General features: G+C 34.8%; 2 protein-coding genes across 2 annotated transcripts; one reads left to right on the forward strand and one right to left on the reverse strand.

Moving 5' to 3' along the window:
* Positions 1-2667: 2667 nt before the first annotated feature.
* Positions 2668-3225, reverse strand: LOC140888573 (uncharacterized). Its single transcript, XM_073296263.1, has one exon. The coding sequence runs from the start codon at positions 3223-3225 to the stop codon at positions 2668-2670; it is 558 nt and encodes a 185-aa protein (XP_073152364.1).
* Positions 3226-14728: 11503 nt separating this feature from the next.
* LOC140891408 (uncharacterized) lies at positions 14729-18847 on the forward strand. The gene is made up of 5 exons (XM_073299881.1): positions 14729-15045; positions 16308-17238; positions 17348-17443; positions 17915-18051; positions 18512-18847. The coding sequence occupies exons 1-5, from the start codon at positions 14819-14821 to the stop codon at positions 18669-18671; spliced, it is 1551 nt and encodes a 516-aa protein (XP_073155982.1). The 5' UTR covers positions 14729-14818; the 3' UTR covers positions 18672-18847.
* The last annotated feature ends 1875 nt before the right edge of the window (positions 18848-20722 follow it).

The raw sequence follows: 20722 nt of genomic DNA on the forward strand, positions 1-20722 counted from the left end.
CTCTTAGCTATTTCGTGCAACCTATTCAGATTCTTGATAGGAAGACAAAGCAACTTCGAACGAAGACTATTCCATTGGTGAAGATTCAATGGAGTCGACACGGAGTTGAAGAAGCAACTTGGGAAGTCGAAGAAGATATGAAGCAACGATTTCCTTATCTATTTTACTGATGTGAGTTCTTATTCAGTTTTCAGTTATTCTTTATTCTTATGAGCATGCAGACTGCATATCTATACTGTTTATGAATTCGAGGACGAACTCATGTCTTAGTGGGGGAGAAATGTAAGGTAATTAATATTAATCCGAATTTATTTAATTTTAATCCGAGTATATTTAATTTGGGAATATTTAGAGTTTTGATTTAAATTCTAATATTCTTAAATTATTTAAGATTGAAATTGAATTAAAATAAGGGTCGAGGACCAAATTGCAATTATTGAAGAGTTGAGGGACTAAAGTGCAATTTTGATTGAAAGTTATCAGATTTTAAATATATGATTCAGCATGTGCACGTGTAACTTTAAGCTCAATTCAGAAAAATAAGAACAGAGAAGCTGAGATCCTTTCGTTTCTTTTGGATTTGCAATCTTCAAATCCTTATAACTTTTGCACCGGTTATCCGATTTCGATTCCGTAAATCGTTATGAAATCCTTACGAAGAGGGCTTCGATCTCGTGTAAGTTTTATGATGTTTTATATGGGTTTCAGAATCAGTGATTGTGCAGAGGTCAGATTATATGTGTTTGTTATGTTCTTAACATTCTATCGATTGTATATGCGCTACCGGATCGAAGTTGGATGATTGAATGGATTGGTTATGAATTCTAGCATGTATATAGATGAGTTTAGCTGCTGATATGATGTTATGTGACTGAGTTTTATAAGATATATGCTGATATATGAATTTGAGTTACAAGTTTCGAAGTCGGGATTTACGTCGGTTACCGATTTTCAATCACTACGCCGTTTAATCGAGTTTTTGGACTGTTTTGATATTTGATAGCTAAGCTAAAACACTTATATTGATGATGTGAATATTATAGAATTTTATTCTTCAGTTTCAGTTGAGTTTGGAAGGCCAACGACTCGAGACAACGACTTTGAACCGAAGAAAGTGGATTGAGGTTTGAAATGAGTTTGATTGACGATCGATTAATGGTTTTGATTCGTTTCTGAAATAATAATCTTGAATGAAGTTTGATATGAGTATTTTGGTTGTTATATTTCAGATTTGAAGAGTTTAGAACCTCAATAAACGAAGGTATAATGACGACATCACGAAATAGGGACTTTGAAACTCAAGAACGACTAATCTTGAGTTGGCCCAAAAAACCACATACTTGTTTATGTTTTTGATTTGATTTTGATGTTGTCGATCCATCTCAGGTAGTGGATCTTTATATTCGAGTTGATATGATGCTATATTGAATTGATTCTATGCCAAGGTTGCTGTTAACCTTATTTGCGAGTCGGTTACGAACTCGTTAGATGGATATCCATGTCAAGATCAGTTATGAATCTTGATGGCTTTGAAGTTATGTGAATCAATTAGTATGTAAAGCGTTTACGTACTCTATTTGTTGAGTTGAGTTTAAATAGATTCAAGATAATTTATTTAACGCTTTCTATATGTTGGTTATACTGAGAATTGTATCTCACCGGAGTTTATCCGGCTGTTGTCTTGTTTTATATGTGTGCACGATAACAGATGGGGCAGGAGCTAGTCATCGACGTCATTGACAGCTTGGAGAGAGTTTAGCACATGAGGACTCGGGTGGTAGATGAGGTCTTGAACCTTAGAAGCATTAAACCTTAGTTATGTTGGTTTTGGAATACATGTATGAAACTTGATATAGTTGTTGTCGTTTACGATCTTTAGCAACTTGTTTGATGTAATAAAATGCATGTATAGATGTTTGAGACCTTGTTTATGTATATATGCAAGTTTTGGAACTTTGAAATCATGCCTCATGTTGTTCTTGATGACAATAAGTGATAGTGCTCGGTTTTGACAGCAAAAATAATCATGCAGTTTTTCTGGAATTTGGAGGCCGCTCGATCCGCAGAAGTTGACGGATTGAGCGAGCCCTGTAATTTGCGGACAGAGGATTTGAGTTTTTGGCTCGCTCGATCCGCAGAAGTTGACGGATCGAGCGAGGCCAAATTATGTTTCCATCCGAGAGCTGAGCAATTGTGCTCGCTCGATCGGGTGTTTTTCACCGATCGAGCGAGACACTGTATTTTAAAAAAAAAATTTACTTGGCTCTTGATTTATTCAATTGATGTTTAATAAATGTTAATTGTTTATTAATTGCCCTAAGATGAGATTAGCAACCCGAGTTCCCCATACCAATAGCCTCAACAAGCGAAGACATCTTGTTTCCTGAATAGATGTTTAGCTCATTTCCCAGAGGTTTCCTTAGGTTTTGCATACCCTGCAAGGTATTTGTAACATGGATTGTAGAACCAGAATCAATCCACCAAGTGTTATAAATCATATCAACTATATTCGATTCATAACAGACAAATGAGATTGAAATACCTTTTGTCTCAAGCCATTTCTGGAATTTAGAGCAATCCTTCCTCATGTGCTCTTTCTTTTTACAGAAGAAACACTTGGATTCTTTTTTAATTCCTCCTTGGGGCGGTATTTTACCTTTCCCTTTCTTATTGGCCTGATTCTGATTCTTTCCTTTTTATCGTCAATAGTGCATTTTCACCCGATTCCATTAACAACCTCCCTTCTTCTTGAACACACATGGTCATAAGTTCATTAATTGACCATTTATCTTTATGTGTGTTATAAGAAATTTTAAAAGGACCGTATTGTTGTGGAAGGGTATTCAGAATGTAATGCACCAAGAAAGATTCAGATATATCCACCTCAAGTATCTTCAGTCGAGCCGCTATATCCCGCATTTTCATGATGTGCTCATGCACACCTCTCACATTGGTGAGCCTTAACGAAGAGAATTCCATAATTAGGGTGCTGGCAAGTGCCTTATCTGAAGACTGGAACTGTTCATCAATAGCCTTCAGTAAATCTTTGACATTATTATGCTGATCGACAGAACAACGCATACCAGCAGAGATCTTGGTCTTTATGAACATTACGCAGAGTCGATTAGATCGCTCCCACTTTTCATAAAGATCAACATCATCCGGAATGTTGTTTTCAGTAATAGCAGGTGGTTCGTCTTTCCGAATAGCATAATCAATATCCATCCACCCTAATTGAAGAAGAACTCTTTCTTTTCATATTTTATAATTATCGCCCTTTTGTTCGGGAATATCACATCTCATATCAGAAAAACTCGCAGGTTGCATAACTGCATAAAAATATATATGCTTATTAACTTAAAATTTTTGAGGTAAATTTCATGTTTTTAAAAAACATGTCATAAAAATCTAGTGACATAAAACTTGCATGTGGGCTAAAGTTTTAATTCAATAAGATTTTTCTTTAATTTTATAATAAAACTATCAAAAATAATTATCCTTAACTCCTGTGGGTAAATTAAAAAAAATATAATTTTGATATTTTATTCTAATTAATCACATAAATATAATAAATATCCCTGTGGGGTAAAATTTATCATATTTATGCAATTAATTACAATTTATGTCCATTATGTGATCCAAATCAACTTAATGCATAATTTTGCATAATTAAGGGTGCTGAGGCTAAACCTTAATTATTTAAAATTATACGGTTCATCGGAAAAAAATTTAGCTTCACTTAATTTTTTATTATAATAATTACTTAGTAACATAATCGACACTTTCTAAGAGTGCTCCCAGTTGATAGGTAGGGCGAGGCCTCTTTAAAAACCTATTTTTTAGACAGAGCAACGTTCATCAGGGAGACCAGTCGCAAGTCAAGGCAGTTTAAACCGGTCTGTGAAGAACTCCCTTAGATCATGTTTTATAATGTTACTTCATAATTATTATTCAACTCCATAATGTGAATCTTTATGCCAAAAATTTTTTTATCAAAAATTTTATTCACATTTTTAACATGAATTGTTCATATAAATCATAAATATCATAATAATAATTTAATATGAACATAATGTGAATATAACCAATATTTTCCAATATAATTGCATTTAAAAATTCAAAATATAAATGCCAAACATAATATTAATTTTGCATGTTAATCAAATAAATAAATACCCATAGTATTTGACATAACATATAGCATGCAAAATTACTAAACATATATTGGAAATTTTACATATATATACATACAACTTTTGTCGGCATTTCTTATTATTTTAATTAAAAATAAAATACAACTTGCTGACACATGTTATCTCAATAATTGAATGAAATGATCTGACTTCACGTGAAGGTTCCTTAGCATTAATCATTAATGCATATATCTAAATATTTCACATGCACAACTTCATCTTCAACCTTCGTTTCTCATTTCAGAATTTGCAGCTTCTCCGAAAATTACGAACAGAAAAATTTAAAAAATTTTCTTTTCTTAAGTTTACCAAAATCTTTTGTCCACTCTCGATTCTCAATACATGCTTCAAAAATATTTGCATATCAAAATTTGAGAATCAATTTTCCGAAGTTTCATCGTACGAAGAATCGAGCAAAATCAAGAACAAATATTCAAGGCAGAGGTATCATGGCTCTGATACCAAATGTTAGAGTTTTCTCAATTATCATGTTTATACAATATATGAACATGATAAATAATATGCGGAAGCAAGATCGAGCGTTACCTCCAGCCATCGAATAATTTGTAAGTGTGCTGCTTTTCTCTCCAGTTGAAGCCTTCTAAACACTCCAACTCTCTCGCAGATGGTGTATTTGTGTTGTTATGAGTTGTGTATTTAGGGACCTCAAGAGCCTCGGTATTTATAGGCAAATTCTCATACCATAAATGAGTTCGGGAGCACGAGATTCAAACTAAGTGTGTGTTGCATGTCTCACTTTTTTGAATGTGAGACGCCATATGCACAGTGTTCAAGTATGGCGGCATCGGTCGTCATCGCTTCCATCATCGTATATATCTCGTTTTTAATTATGTGCCATATTTTCTTACATTATGTTCCACTGGAATATATATTTGCAAATCAATTCTATTTTTACCTTCATACTTATCCTAAAATATAAGAAAACAATATTCGTTCTTATTGCCACATCATATTTTTTAATGTCAAAATACTTGTTTTGCAAAGATTAAAAGAATAAGACTTTATGCTATAATGTTCGTCATAAGTAATGCAGGCCTTAAATAATAACGTCGTTATTCCTGACAATATAACACAAAGTTTCTTCTTTTGTTGACATCGCGACTTAATTTAAAATAGTTATTGGTTCAAAATTGGGCCCCCGATCAATTTCTCTAATCGAGTTCTCGTCTTTCAAGTATGATTATATGGATGTATGGATTTTCTACCCGTTTAGAAAGCAAGTAATGGAAATTATGTGTTGAGCATGTCCAAGCACAATACTAATTCTCTAGTATATATGAATGCAACAGAGACAAATCATATTGTTTTAGTGTTCAAGCGCGTAGGTGGTTTTTTTAGCCTGAATATCTAAAATTTTATGTTCACCTCCCAATTTCTCCAATAATTCATTTATATCATATTCAAACTCAAAATCAATATTTTTCATCTTCATCTGATACAAATGGAAGGAAATATATTAATGTTTACAAAATATTTTAATCTAGGCGGCCGATTAATGTGACAACTACCAAAGACTTCGTTTTTCTAAAAATCGGTGTGAAGGGTGACCACCCAGCGCCTAAGCGGTCCTAGATGATACTTTTAAAACACTGATAGCGAGGACTTTTAGATTAATACTGATCTTTTTCTAACCTAATTCTATGTTAGGATTATGAAACTAATGCTACTTCGTTGAGATTCGACCGCACAAGCTCTAGCCTCTTCAAAAAAATACGATTGATAAGCGCTAAAGCACGATTTGCATTTATACTTTGTTTTTTTAATAATAAGTAAAAGTTGTACGTTCTTAAACTGAAACATGTTACAACATTCAGTTACTAGAATTAAATAATTACTATTATTAAAGGAATATTTAGACTCAATTTTATTCTGGATCTCAATTTTCTTATCTATGTAAATAAATCAACTTGTAAATCTTTTAGGTCCTCTTTCTTCTTAGGCAGATTCCTTTACCATCATTAAGATGATTTCTTTTGTAATAGTTTATATATATGTTTGTACGTCTTCCTTATCAATATACAAGAATTTTCTCTCATTATCATATACTTCACACATTTTTACATGGTATCAAAGCAATCTTTCTGAGAAAACTTCCGCTGCAATGGGAGATGAAAACAAGAAATCGGAGACTGGATCAAACCACTTGGATCCCCTCACTTTACAACAATCTGATCATCCCGGTTTGGTTCTTGTCTCCAAGTTATTTGATGGGAATAACTACGGGCAATGGAGTCGTGCAATGCGCATCGCTTTGAGTGCTAAAAACAAAACCGGATTCATCAACGGAACAATCAAAGTGCCGACGGCAACGGACGACAAATTTTCAACATGGGAACGATGTAATCATATGGTCTTATCATGGATTCTAAATGCTGTTCACCCCGACATCGCTGCGAGCCTCATCTATACAGAACACGCATTCGATGTTTGGAACGATTTGCATGACAGATTCTCGCAAGGGAATGACGCTCGCATCTTCGAAATTCGTCGCGAAATCATAGAACATCAACAAGGACATCAATCTGTGTCGATTTACTATACCAAATTGAAGGCACTATGGGATGAGTTGGCTTCTTATTATGATCCAATTGCATGTACTTGTGGTAGTGTCAAAGCAATCACCGAGAGAGACGAGAAGGAAAAAGTCATGCAATTCCTCATGGGGTTAAATGATACTTTTTCCACCATCCGTGGCTCAGTACTCTTGATGAATCCATTACCTGACACCCGGAAGGCTCATGCTCTAATTCTACAACATGAGAGACAAAATGATGTTGCTGCCAATCGAGACGCTACTGGATATAATGCAAATTTCACTCAACAAAAGGTGCAGAATCGAGCTCGGCAAACCAAAGACTCTGAGTCTCACCGACTGAACACTGGAAACAAGCCACTCCAATGTTCCTACTGTGATTTGGACGGTCACACTGTTGATCGTTGTTTCTACATTCATGGGTTCCCACCCGAACACCGCTATCATGGAAAAGATGTCAAACCAAAGGGAAAAAAAAATATCAAGCCTCCATCCATTTCCAACGTGGAGACTAAACACCTCACCTCCAAGGAGTATGATCAAATTATGGTGCTTCTCCGCAAAGAAACTGGTAACAATGAACCTCTTATCAATACTTCAGGTAATGATTCTATTTTAAGCCATGACAAGTGGATACTAGACAGTGGCGCCACTGACCATGTATCAAGAATCCCTCCTATTTCAAATGTACTAACTGCTAAACATCCCACGGTGCAGTTACCAAATGGAGAACACGCACAAATAAAATCCATTGGATCCATGAAATTGTGCAATGATATGACTGTTGATGATGTACTTTATGTCCCAAACTTCAAAGTTAATTTTCTTTCTATTAGCAAACTTACACAAGCCTTGAATTGTAATGTGACATTTTACCCTGATTTTTGCGTGTTGCAGGATTCAACTACGAAGAAGACGATTGGACTGGGCAGACAGAGTAATGGTCTCTATTATTTTACCCCGAGTCAGAGTTATCCAATACCATCCGTCACTCACCCAACCTTTGGCATAGAATACTCGGGCATCCTTCTGCTAATCCACTCAAGTTATTATCTCAAACTATTCCAGATATTTCTTTTGATTTTAGCTCTACTTGTGATGTTTGTCATCTAGCAAAACAATCACGCTTACCATTTCCTTCTAGTCATATTTCAGTAATAAACCTTTTGAGTTAATACATTGTGATATTTGGGGACCGCATAGAATTTATTCTCATTCTGGAGCACGTTATTTTTTAACTATTGTCGATGATTTTTCTCGTTATACTTGGGTTCATCTCATGCGTCATAAATCTGAAACCCAATCCCTCATTAAAATTTTTTTCGCTTGGGTTAAGACACAATACAATTGCTCCATTAAAACCATACGGTCGGATAATGGGAAAGAATTTATTTCTTTGGAAACATTTTTCCTTGAATATGGCACTAATTTCCACCGATCTTGCGTTTACACACCTCAACAAAATGGGGTTGTTGAACGAAAACATCGCCATCTTTTAAATGTTGCTCGTGCCCTGAGATTTCAAGCTCATCTTCCCTTAAAATTTTGGGGCGAACTTGTCACTACGGCTTGTTATCTTATCAATCGTTTGCCCACACCAATCCTATCTAACAAAACACCATATGAGCAACTACATAATCGAATCCCCTCTTACTCTCATTTGCGTACCTATGGGTGCTTAAGCTTCGCTACACACCTCCACCCCACTCACAAATTTGATGCTCGCTCACGCCGATGCGTTTTTCTTGGGTATCCATCGGGACAAAAGGGGTACCTCCTCTACGATTTGGAGGATAAAAAATTACTCACTTCACGGGATGTTGTTTTCCATGAAACTGTTTTTCCCTATTCCACTGACCCCAATGATACCACCAACAATACTCTAATCCTACCGACATCCATAGACGAGGAGCTCACCTCGGACGTTCCATTAGCACAAGCCAACCATGATCCTTCACATACCTTTACCAATTCTGAACCAGAATCAGTTATCTCTCACTATATTCCACAACCTGATTCACCACACCAAGCATCCTCACATGAGGACACCGAACATCAAGTCATACCAGCAGCAACATTTCGAGCCTCCACTCGCTCACGACGTGCACCAGCTCATCTTCAAGACTATGTCATCAACCATACTCTTTCTGCCACAGGATCGTCTCTTCCAGTTGAATCTAGCACCAAACACCCATTATCCAGGTATGTGTCATACTCCAATATTTCCCATACTCATCGTTCATTTACCCATAACATATCTTGTACATCAGAACCAGAAACTTATGAGCAGGCTTGCCAAGATCCAAAATGGGTTGCCGCAATGAAAGCTGAAATTTCAGCATTAGAAGCAAACAAGACTTGGTCTCTCATGCCTCTTCCCTCTGGACATCGTCCGATTGGATGCAAGTGGGTATTCAAGATCAAATATAATTCCAATGGCACCATTGAGCGATACAAAGCCCGTCTTGTAGCCAAGGGTTTCACTCAACGAGAAGGTATTGATTATCATGAAACATTCGCTCCGGTCGCCAAACTCACAACCTTTCGGTGTCTCCTTGCTCTTGCTGCTATTCATGATTGGAAACTCCACCAAATAGATGTCCAAAATGCCTTCTTACATGGCGACCTCACCGAGAAAGTATACATGCACCTTCCTCCGGGTTTCCGTCGACAGGGGGAGCCACTTGTATGTCGACTTCACAAATCCTTGTATGGCTTAAAACAAGCCTCACGAGAGTGGTTCCATAAGTTTTTATCCAGTATCACGAACTTTGGTTTCCACCAGTCGCAGGCTGACCATTCCCTTTTTACCAAGGTGCATGGAAACTCATTTACAGCTATTTTGTTATATGTCGATGATATGATCATAACAGGGAATAGTCCGGAAGCCATCGACAATGTGAAAGCATTCCTTGCATCTTGTTTCAAGCTCAAGGATCTTGGATTGCTAAAATATTTCCTTGGGATTGAAATAGCCCGTTCTAAGATGGGAATTTCGATTAATCAGCGCAAGTACACTATTGATATTCTCCAAGAAGCGGGGCTACTTGGTGCAAAACCGGCAAAGTTTCCCATGGAACAGTCTCTAAAACTCACTCCCACTGAGGGTGAATTACTCAAAGATGCTACACATTATCGGCGCCTTGTGGGAAAGTTGATTTATTTAACAATAACAAGGCCGGAAATTTCATTCTCGGTTAATACACTGAGCCAATTCATGCAACAACCTAGACGGCCGCATCTAGATGCAGTCCATCGTTTGCTTCGATACTTAAAAAATTCACCTGGACAGGGATTATTCTTTCCTTCTCAAAATAATGTGAATTTAGTTGGGTTTTGTGATGCCGATTGGGCAGGAGACATCACTACACGTCGATCAGTGACTGGTTATTGTGTTTTCCTTGGGAAAGCTCTCATCTCTTGGAAAAGCAAGAAGCAAACAACTGTGTCTAGATCCTCAGCTGAGGCGGAATATAGATCCATGGCATCAATTGCTTGTGAGATAACTTGGCTAAGACAGCTATTACGAGATTTGCATGTCAATCACCATCAACATGTACTGTTATATTGTGACAATCAGGCAGCCATGCATATCGTTGCTAATCCAGTTTTTCACGAAAGAACAAAACATATCGAGATTGATTGTCATTTCATTCGTGAACGTATTGACAAAGGGGAGATCAAAACAGCCTATACATCAAGTGAAAATCAAGTTGCAGATATATTTACCAAGGCATTAGGGCAAGTTCTTTTTCATTCACTTGTTCGCAAGTTGGGAGTTCTTGACATTCACGCTCCAACTTGAGGGGGAGTATTAAAGGAATATTTAGACTCAATTTTATTCTGGATCTCAATCTTCTTATCTATGTAAATAAATCAACTTGTAAATCTTTTAGGTCCTCTTTCTTCTTAGGCAGATTCCTTTACCATCATTAAGATGATTTCTTTTGTAATAGTTTATATATATGTTTGTACGTCTTCCTTATCAATATACAAGAATTTTCTCTCATTATCATATACTTCACACATTTTTACAACTATTATCGAGCAATATTCTGTGAGAAATTGAAGTATCCATGAGGCGATGGTTTTTGCTCTGTGGGTTGACTATCGATCAAACATGGTGTCGTTGTAGAGAATTTTCAATCTTTTTGATCTCTTATATTTCGGTGGTGTTGTTTCCCTTTTGAATAACTCCATATGGACCAATTTCATATAGACTAGGGCCAAGTGTGAGGCAAAACTATGTGGAATAACCTATCTATTTTCATTAGTATGCAGGACCAATTTCATATGGACTAGGACCAACTGACCAAGTGTGAGGCAAAACTATGGGGAAATCTATATACTCTTTTATCCATTGTGAATGTGAATGAATATCAATTTTGTTAGTATACTAATTTGGTAGTATTTGTTTAATATCATTTATAAATTGGCTAATTAATCGCATTATTTATTACTCTATCCGAATGCTGAGAGGAGAGAGAACGATATTTGTTTTAAGAAAGATATGACGTAACATAAGTAGAAGTATAAATCATTTCGTTTTGTGATACTTTAGGTTTAACTGAACATTAATTCACAAATCTTTTATGTATTTTAGTTCAATTAAATCTTTATAGATAGAATGTTATTCAGTAAAAACAAAATCGTTATAATCTAGGGATAGGCTAATAATCAAATTAGCTAGGAAGTTAATTTAGTTGTGAATGGCATTATATTCTAGATTCCATATCAGTTTTGAAGAGGTGTTGGCAATGGCGCGCATTTATTTTAAAAACAAATCAAGTAGAAGGGGAGGAAGACATTTTGGAGTTTCGAATTGGTTTCTCATATTGTAGATCTTACATGCCATATCTTTTGTCAAATCACCTAATTGCTCAATGTGAAGTAATTAAGTCAGAGGCTCATAGCTATTGAGATTTGAGATCATCTTATATAATGTCCAAGTAGAAGTAGATTAAAATTTCTTGTATCTCCATCTCCACATGACAAATGTACGCATTTAATGACGCCGGCATAAAATAAATGTACACATAGGTTGAACTATTTTATCTTTAACAAAAACTATTACTCCGACATAAAATAAATGAAACATCTTTTGTTATCCATCGCTTTTCTCATATGTTTTTTCGAGTTCGATCACGACTCGGAATTTTTCAGCACTAAATATCATTTTTTATATGGAGTCACCGAGAATGCATACTTCTTTTTTTTTTTTTGAGATTACCGAGAATGCATACTTAGAACAACCAAGTTGGTTGAATAAATTTTCCAGTATCATATTGCATACAAAGACACTGGTTTCTTTATTTGTTTGGTATCTAATACTATAAAAATCAGAAGGCATGAACTCATTAATGCATGCTAGGTATTTCTTAAATTAAGTAGCATATTGTGTGCATTACTTGTGCTTTAATCGTGCATTAGTTGTGCTTTTATCGTGCATTACTTGTTCAAATTTGTCTCATGCATGTTTGATATTGCTCTTATCATTTTCACCTCTTACCTCTTCTTACAGGTATACAAGTCCCTTGATGAGATATATATATATATGCTCATACTCGGGGAGAATATTCTACTGGACCCCAATGGAGGCCACCGAGAGGTGCGTACATTTCCCTACTAAAAAGTGTTGTGCAGTAAGAGAATTGTGATAATTTTTTTATCTATGCCATTAAGAAGTTCCTTTATATGATGGATCATATTATAAAATGTTCATGTATTATAAGTACTTCTCTAAGATGTTAATCTAATGTATAAAAACAATGTGAATATCATTTACATGCTTTGGGTGAGAATTGTGTTAGCATGAGTGTTAACATATATATACCAAATTAACATGTTAAGAAATTATGGCGTGACTGACATATTAATTAAGTACCATATATAGGCCAAAGATTTTTCTTTGTGAGCTTTTATTTCTGTCCATTCTTCCCATCCATGGAAGACACAATTGAATTCAACAAGATCTCTCATACATGATCTGTTTTACATTCAAGTTTAATTTGCATGGTAAATTGAAATTAGAACAAATGCTCTAGTCGCGGTCTTTACATCTTGATTCCATAGTTAATGCTTGTTTTTTTGTGACAATTGTTACATTCATGAATCCATATATCTGTCCTTACTGAAAGATGTGTTAATGCTTCAGTGCACTTTGATTGAATTTAATTATATATAATTTATTCATTGCAAGCTGTTTTGAATTCGATCGAGTTTTCTAATCTATCGCTGTCCAAATGTTCTTGCAAGGTTCTGTGTTCTTTCCGCTCGATCGACGGTCGGGATGAGTCTCAAAAAACACTTTGGAGCCTGTGATCATGGTCAAAGGAGGCTTTACTCCAAATCATAATCTCCATTGTGAAATATTTATCCCCGTACAAAAGTACTGTTGTAAAATTATGGAATTGTTAACTGTTCAAGAAAGAAATTGGTAAATGAAATTATTACATTTTCTTTGTGTGTTTCCATGATTTGGGTTTCTGGTGTGTGTACGTATTTTCCATATCAGTTTCTATTCACTTCAGAAAAAACTGGTTAATGTAGGCGAAATATGGCATTGTTCTCTTTATTTTACTGAAATTTGAAGGCAAGAAATGGATTGTGCTACTCCCGTGCAAATGTTGTGCGCTGACAAAAATAATCATTTTTTTAATACACAAAAAAAATGATTATTTAAATAACTTTACTTTTTTTAAAAAAAAAATCATTATGTTTTTTTTAAAAAAAATTATGGATGTGATATTTCGAGAAAATACCATGATACCTAGTTGATCAAATATCTTGATGTGGAGACGGAAAATCACAATGTGGCGCATTAATTTTAACTTTTAATTGCACCATAGAGTACAATATTAGATTAAACCTTTTCACGTGTAAGTTTTAAAAAATTTATTCCTACTGACCTTTAAAAAAAAAAAGAGAGGCATTGTAGACATTATAAGAAAGATAAAAATCTTTTATGTAGTATAATAGTTTGAATTATAATATTTTAGTTACTTGTGAAATATATGCAGATGATATAAAATTTCAACGTATACATCTATCTATGATATCATGAAAGCTAGATTACGATAAGAAAGATTAGTTTGGTGTCACCGTGCGGTCTTTCAACTTATTTTATAGATTGTCCATTTCAAATTATATCTGACCTTTCATTAATTTTAAAACTATGATATTATTGTCAATGAGCCCTTGGCCCAATGGTTAAGAGTGAGGCCCTGAAACCAATTGGTCTCAGGTTCATTTTCGCTGATGGCGGGTAGGTTTTTTAATTTATTTAAGTAGATTTAAGTAGTTTCATTGCTCGAGATAAGTAAGTCTCGAGTCCATGCTCAAGTCTCGTCGGTTGTGCGGACGGTTTCATTACATTGTTGTATCGTGTAATTGTAATATTGATGAAATATTATACTTGTACTCTCAATTAAAAAAAATTATGATATTATTTTTATTTTGATAAAAGTCAAATTATCTCGATACCAGACCCTAGTCAACAATTTTCATATTGAGAAGATATCAATTATTTATTTTTTCATATTTGTATCATGTCATTTTGGTATTTTTCATGATGAATATTTCGATATCTACTTCTAAGTAATATTTCTAAAAATGTCACAAAATTTTGTAAAAAGATGTCAATAATAAAACTTTGTTTGTTTTCCTAGAAAAATATAAGCAAAAATATTCATAACTCTTTCGTAAAAATACATTTTCAACTAACTTCCAAATCGCACGATACAGTTATTACTTTACATTCAGATTTTTTTTTTCCATTTCCAAAAATTATTAGATGATATTATAATATTAAATAATAATTAAAAATTAAGTAAATAAGCCAAAATATATTTTCACTTCATAATACTCCACAATTTATTTTTATTTTTATTTTTTTGAATGAAAAAAAGAAAGAGATTTCTTAAAAAGTACTCAAAAAATAAAAAAAAAAAAAAAAAAAAAAACATTTCAATAGAAAGTCTCACCAAAAATCGCGGATGCGCGTCTGGTTGATATCAGTCTTTCCTCAGTTTATCCCAACGCCACCAAATTTTCCGATCACCTGAACCGCCGCATGGCTGCCGCGAGTAGCTTTTCGAATCAGTGCGGCATTCTCAATTCTCTGCTCCCTGTTATATTGCTGGTACTCGTATTAGCCGCTGGATCAGCTGAAGCATCACTTCACTTCTATGATCGAGATCCATTCCGAGAAGTCGGTAATGCCTATCTACTCTCCGGCGGAAGCGAGGGAATCGCCGCCTCTCGCGTTTCAGCTGACCAGCAGGGTCATTCTTACATCAGGTAAATGTTTCCTCTCTCATTTTTCTGTGCATGCTGTGATCCATGACCCTGATGGTGGCTGCTTAGATCCACTTGAAAATTATGTTCACTGTTGAGATTTGTGAGTTTCACTGGTGTTTTTTCTGTTATTAAAGAAAGGCTGCGCGTGGATTTTCCCTTTAGTTCCTAATCTGTCACTACTTGATGCATACTGGTAAACCGTGCGTGCATTTTCTAAATCCACTGAGTTGATTGAAACGGAATGCGTACTGTCATTAAGCGGAGTTTAAGTCTGGTTCTTGCTGGTCGAGGTTTAAAATTAGGAGCTTGAGGAAAAGTTCTGTGTTCAAAATTTTGGGGAGGGGAAGAAATTTTAGTGTGGGAATTTCATTGTGATTGATAAGAGGTCACAAGCTTCCCGGATATGGTGGAATCTGAAAGTGCCGTTTTTGGTCACTGAGTATTGTTTTACTGGTTCATAATTGACATTTCTTCCACCTCGGGACTCCCACCGATTTAATCACCACTTTTTCTTAATTTGATATCCTTTGCGTGCTCTCTCAATTGATTTTGAGTGCCACCTGCTGGTAGTGGATCCCAGAGTTGGGAATGACTGTTCAGTATCTTGCTGTTCTTTTATGATGTCTCAATTTTGGATTCAGAACAGAGATCATTTGTCCCATGGAACTAAAGCTTTAAAGATTCGATTGCTTTGTCATAGCTGGATGAAGCCATGGATATTGGAACTCCATACCATTTTGTCTGAAATGAATGGATTCATATCTTGAGAACATTCACCTCAGAGTTGCGAAACACAACTCGGTTTTTGAAATCTTATGTACGTGCATATTGTTTATGGACCCACAAGCATGTTTCATTGGTTTTCCCTCTGTTCACGTGTTACTGATTGTTGAGGTATCTTTGTATGGACATGCAAGAAATTCTGAAACTTCAGTGCTTAGTTTCTACTTCATTTTTCCTATTGTAAAAGGGAAATACAAAATTCCTCCATACATGCTTCAAATATTTCTTTCTTTTTAAATTTTTTTTGGTCATTTTATATATGTCTCTGTGTGTGTTTGCGCTTGCGTGCCAACCTCTAAATGCTGTTAATTGGTTCATATACTTTTGTGAAAGTGCATGCATTTTTTATAGTATGTTGCTGGGGACCTCGTGTTAAATAATTTGATTTTTTTGGTCTTTCAAAGCAAAGTGCCATGATCGTGGGTTTCTTACTAAATCTTCATTTTGATATTTGTGTCGTTACATTTAAACTGATTTAGGTTTGAGAATATCACATTCTGGAGTGACATAACTTCTGACAAGCAAATGGCAAATGGCAATAAGTTGGTTCAAATAGTAATTTTTGAGGCAGCTGACCGTGATAAAATCGGGGGATCTGCTTACGGGGGGCAGAGATCTATTTGTTGCACCCCTGATCTTGCCAAACTGGAAGATTGCAAAGAAGGAGAAGTTATAAAGACACTGTCAGCGACTGACGATAACTGGCCGGTTGTTTTCAATGTTTATTTTAGAGGAAACTCGTTATCTGCCCATGTGAAAAATAACAAGGAAATCAGCATTAAAAAGACTGGTATGTACAACCTATTTTTTATTACATGCGATTCAAACCTGAAGGGAATGAGGGTGACTGGGAAGACGGTGTGGAAAAACCCTGATGGCTACTTACCTGGTCGGATGGCCCCCTTAATGAGCTTCTATGTTTGTATGGCTGTTGCATATGCAATCCTCAGCATCATCTGGTTTTTCCAGTATGTGAAATACTGGAAAGATGTTTTAGTGCTGCAACATTGCATTACTTCTGTTGTCGCTCTTGGATTGTTGGAGATGACTTTCTGGTACTTTGATTATGCATATTTCAACAACACCGGTAAAAGGCCTGTGGGGATCACAACCTGGGTTGTGACAATTGGAGCCATTAGAAGAACTATTTCACGCCTTCTTATTCTTTCTGTTGCAATGGGCTATGGTGTTGTCCGGCCCACGCTTGGTGGTCTTACACCAAAGGTGCTTCTCCTTGGTATAACTTATTTCTTGGCATCAGAAATGCTTAATATCGCTGAGTATGTGGGCACAATAAATGATATAGCAGGACGAGCCAGAGTCTTTCTTGTCCTTCCTGTTGCATTAATGGATGCCTTCTTAATTTTGTGGATATTCACTTCTCTTTCCAAAACACTAGATCAACTGCAGGTATCCATTACATTCAACGCCTTCATTTTGTGACTGAGTTGGGTATCCGCCATCCGGATATTTGTTCTTTGTTATCTACCATATTTTTACCATACTTCCATGTTTTCAGGCTAAAAGAAGTTCAATTAAATTGGAGATATACAGGAAATTTTCAAATGCTCTTGCAGTTACAATTGTTTTGTCCGTTGTGTGGATTGGATATGAGGTGTGTTCTTTTTTCAGTTATTCTTTTCCAATCCGCTCATAATTTTCTTTCTCATGTTAGATATCATTGTGATTATAAAAATCTATGTACTGGTAGGAAAACATTTTCATTGTCTTTTTCAGAAACCTGGATGTTGAATAAGGATATCAAACAAAAAACCTTCTTGCAATCTTTAGCAAGGGTTATCCTGCCTCCAGACCTGTTGTCCTGGATGTCGAGCATATAATTACGGAAAATTGGAGTAGGATGTAGAATTAAAATAGAAAAGGGAAAAAAAATCTTTTTTTCTCCAACTTAAATTGAACATCAGGTTGTATTTTGACTGCCAAACATCACTTACTGAGAAACGTCCATTCTTATGTCTGACTAATTTTCTCCACATTTTGTTATTTTGGACAAGTTTGTTTTGAACCCATTACATATATTCCTGGAGACCAGCATTTGATTATCTAGTATTCTAACTTCCTGCAGGTTTACTTCAAGGCAACAGACCCCTTCAACGAGAAGTGGGCTAGTGCCTGGATCATCACTGCTTTCTGGGACATTCTTGCATTTGGCTTGCTTTGTGTTATCTGTTTCCTATGGGGTCCATCACAAAGCTCCCAGCGGTAATCTTTAATTTTAGGTAGTGTTTGCAACCTCTAAAAATAAGTGATTATGAAGATTCTCTTCACAAATTTATTAAGAAAATCTCCATAATCACTTATTTTTAGAGCTTGCAAACACTACTTTATTTAATGCGGCCCTTCCATAATCACTTATTTTTAGAGCTTGCAAACACTACTTTATTTAATGCGGCCCTTTTTTTCCGCTGGAAATATATAACAAGTGAGAATATGACCATCATTGCTGACCTATCTTTTACATTGAAGTCGCAACATTCCTTTTGAATTCTAAGTTACACAGTTGATAAAGTTGGGCAATTTCAGATTTTATTTTGCGAAGGAAATAATAAAATCGATTAACGTCAGGTGTCTGCATTCGTAGGACCTCTGCGTCCCTTTCTACTTAATATATCTGGTAAACAATGTGACTCGTTACTCATAAACACGACATGACTTCTGCCAGTTACGCATACTCGGGCAACAAGGAAGAAGGGAATGACGAAGAAGAAACCGAATCCTTTGTCAAAGAAACTCCTCAAGGCAGTATCGGTCTAGTCAACCTAGACAGAAGAGATGGGGATTCTTCTGATGTGGAAGAAGAAGAAGAGGGTAAGAGGGAATGACTGCATCAAAGTAAACAGCATTTCCCCGAAACATATGTTCAGGTTTCGTAGGACTCCAGAAAGACAAGGTTCATACAAATTTTTTTGGAAATGTAAAGAAAATTTTAAAATATATATATTAAACATGAGTGTACTAATTATGTTAATTCTTTGCAAAGTTGTGGTTTTCTCCTGTATGCCACTTCTACCTTTGAGTGTTTTTACCGACCGTTGTCTTGTTAATCATGTGCTGTTGTGATAATTCAAGAAACATGACCAAAAATCGACGATGACGGCAGGATATTAGGATATTAGTAGGGGTGATCAAAGTTTTTAATTAACAGCCGTAACCGTTCAAATCGGATTGCACCGCACCGTTTTTCTTAATTTTTTTTTCTAATAACCATGATTAAAATTAGCAATCATAAACAGCACCGCATACATGGTTCGGTTAATTTTTTAGTCAAAAACCGCACCTCCTAAGTCATTTGTTATAGTTTTTGGCTTAAGGTTATAATAATTTGTAAGCAACATAATCAATTAAAAAAATGATCATTTAATATTATCTCAACTCTTTTGAAATTAATCTTCTTACGAAGAAAACTCATCTTCTTCTTAGATATTGTTCAAATTAGTTTTTTTTATTGTATTTATTTGTTTACAAATATTTTATTTGAAGTTTGAAAGTAAAAAAAAAAAAAAAAAGACAACATGATGTCAATATCATTTTGTTGTGAGTGTCTTGTGGTGTTCAATTACTAACTAAGTTTTGAATCTTGATAATTGCTTTATCTAGTTTTATTTTTATTTTTTACTATTTCAGTTATATTTTGTATTTGAAAAACACTATATTGTTATTGTTTTCAAATCAATTTGAATATTTTTTTTAATAGTTTTCATTAAAAAATCGCAAACCAACTGCAACCGCTCAAAATAGCTCAAAACCGTAAAATTAATTTTATGTTTAAAATCGCGATTATTTTTTTAAAATACTAACCGACCGCATATGTTAATTCGGTTTGAATTTTTTAAAAAAAAAATGCAAAACCGCACCGTGATCACCCTAGATATCAATGTCACTCATAATTACCGTATCAACTATCATGTAATGGTCTAGATTTTCCGTTCTGATCTCATATTATGCCAGTCGCTAGTTGTTCAAGCTAGTTTACGTTGCATTTGGAATAATACAACTTGTGTTTTATGAAAACATAGGGATATTAGTACTGAGTATAGCAAACTCATTTTTCACATAATAGTTATGGTTCTTTAGGAAAAAGTAATGACACCCACTTCTAAAATTTTGCCAAAAAAGAAATAAAAGTTCGTCTCAATAATAGATAATAATATATCAATCCTCCTTTTTCTTTTTTCTTTTTTTTAATATCAATCCTCTATTTCAAGTATCTCAAAATTTGAGGGGAGAGGGAATAGCATACTGTTCTAATTAAATTTATTATTTATTAATATTGGATTTTTAAAAAATATATTAGTTTTCAAAAGGATTTGACAGAGTTATCGAAACTGATTGAAATCATCAGTTTCAAATTGGTTGGATTTGTAAGCCGGAATTGGAGTGCCAAATAAATTTGTAAAATAGAATTTGCGACTGATTTTTGGCAAATAATATCAAATTATGTTTGAAATGTTCGCATGAATGATAATTATATTGAAATATTTTAAAATATAGTATGTTTGATTTAATGAAGTATTTTCTGGAATTGGTGAAAAGTTGAATCGAACTGCCGATGGAAAGTGCAGAAATCAATACCTATGTATATTTTTTAGAAAATAACTGAAAATGAATTGACTATTTTAGAGATTGAGGTAAAGAGACAATGGTAAACTGACTTTAAATCCCTAAAGTAAATAGTAGAAATAAGAAAGACATTGCTCATTAAAAAAAAAGACGATGGCCACCACCATACTGAAACAAGGTTAGAACATTATTCAGAGGTAGTAAATAAAAATCTGTAAGCACCATCACAAGCCTCAAGGAAATTATTATTGCATTCAATGAGATTGGTGTTTTCTCTCATTACAGAGTTTAAAAATACATAAAACAAGATATG

This window comes from Henckelia pumila, chromosome 3 (assembly GCF_033568475.1).
Source record: "Henckelia pumila isolate YLH828 chromosome 3, ASM3356847v2, whole genome shotgun sequence".
In the NCBI taxonomy this organism is placed as follows: Eukaryota; Viridiplantae; Streptophyta; class Magnoliopsida; order Lamiales; family Gesneriaceae; genus Henckelia; species Henckelia pumila.

Coding starts and splice junctions, on each gene's coding strand:
- LOC140891408 (XM_073299881.1), top strand. CDS start 14,819: ATGGCTGCCGCGAGTAGCTTTTCGAATCAGTGCGGCATTCTCAATTCT. Junction 15,046..16,307: donor CAGGGTCATTCTTACATCAG/GTAAATGTTTCC, acceptor AAACTGATTTAG/GTTTGAGAATATCACATTCT. Junction 17,239..17,347: donor AAACACTAGATCAACTGCAG/GTATCCATTACA, acceptor CCATGTTTTCAG/GCTAAAAGAAGTTCAATTAA.
- LOC140888573 (XM_073296263.1), bottom strand. CDS start 3,225: ATGGATATTGATTATGCTATTCGGAAAGACGAACCACCTGCTATTACT.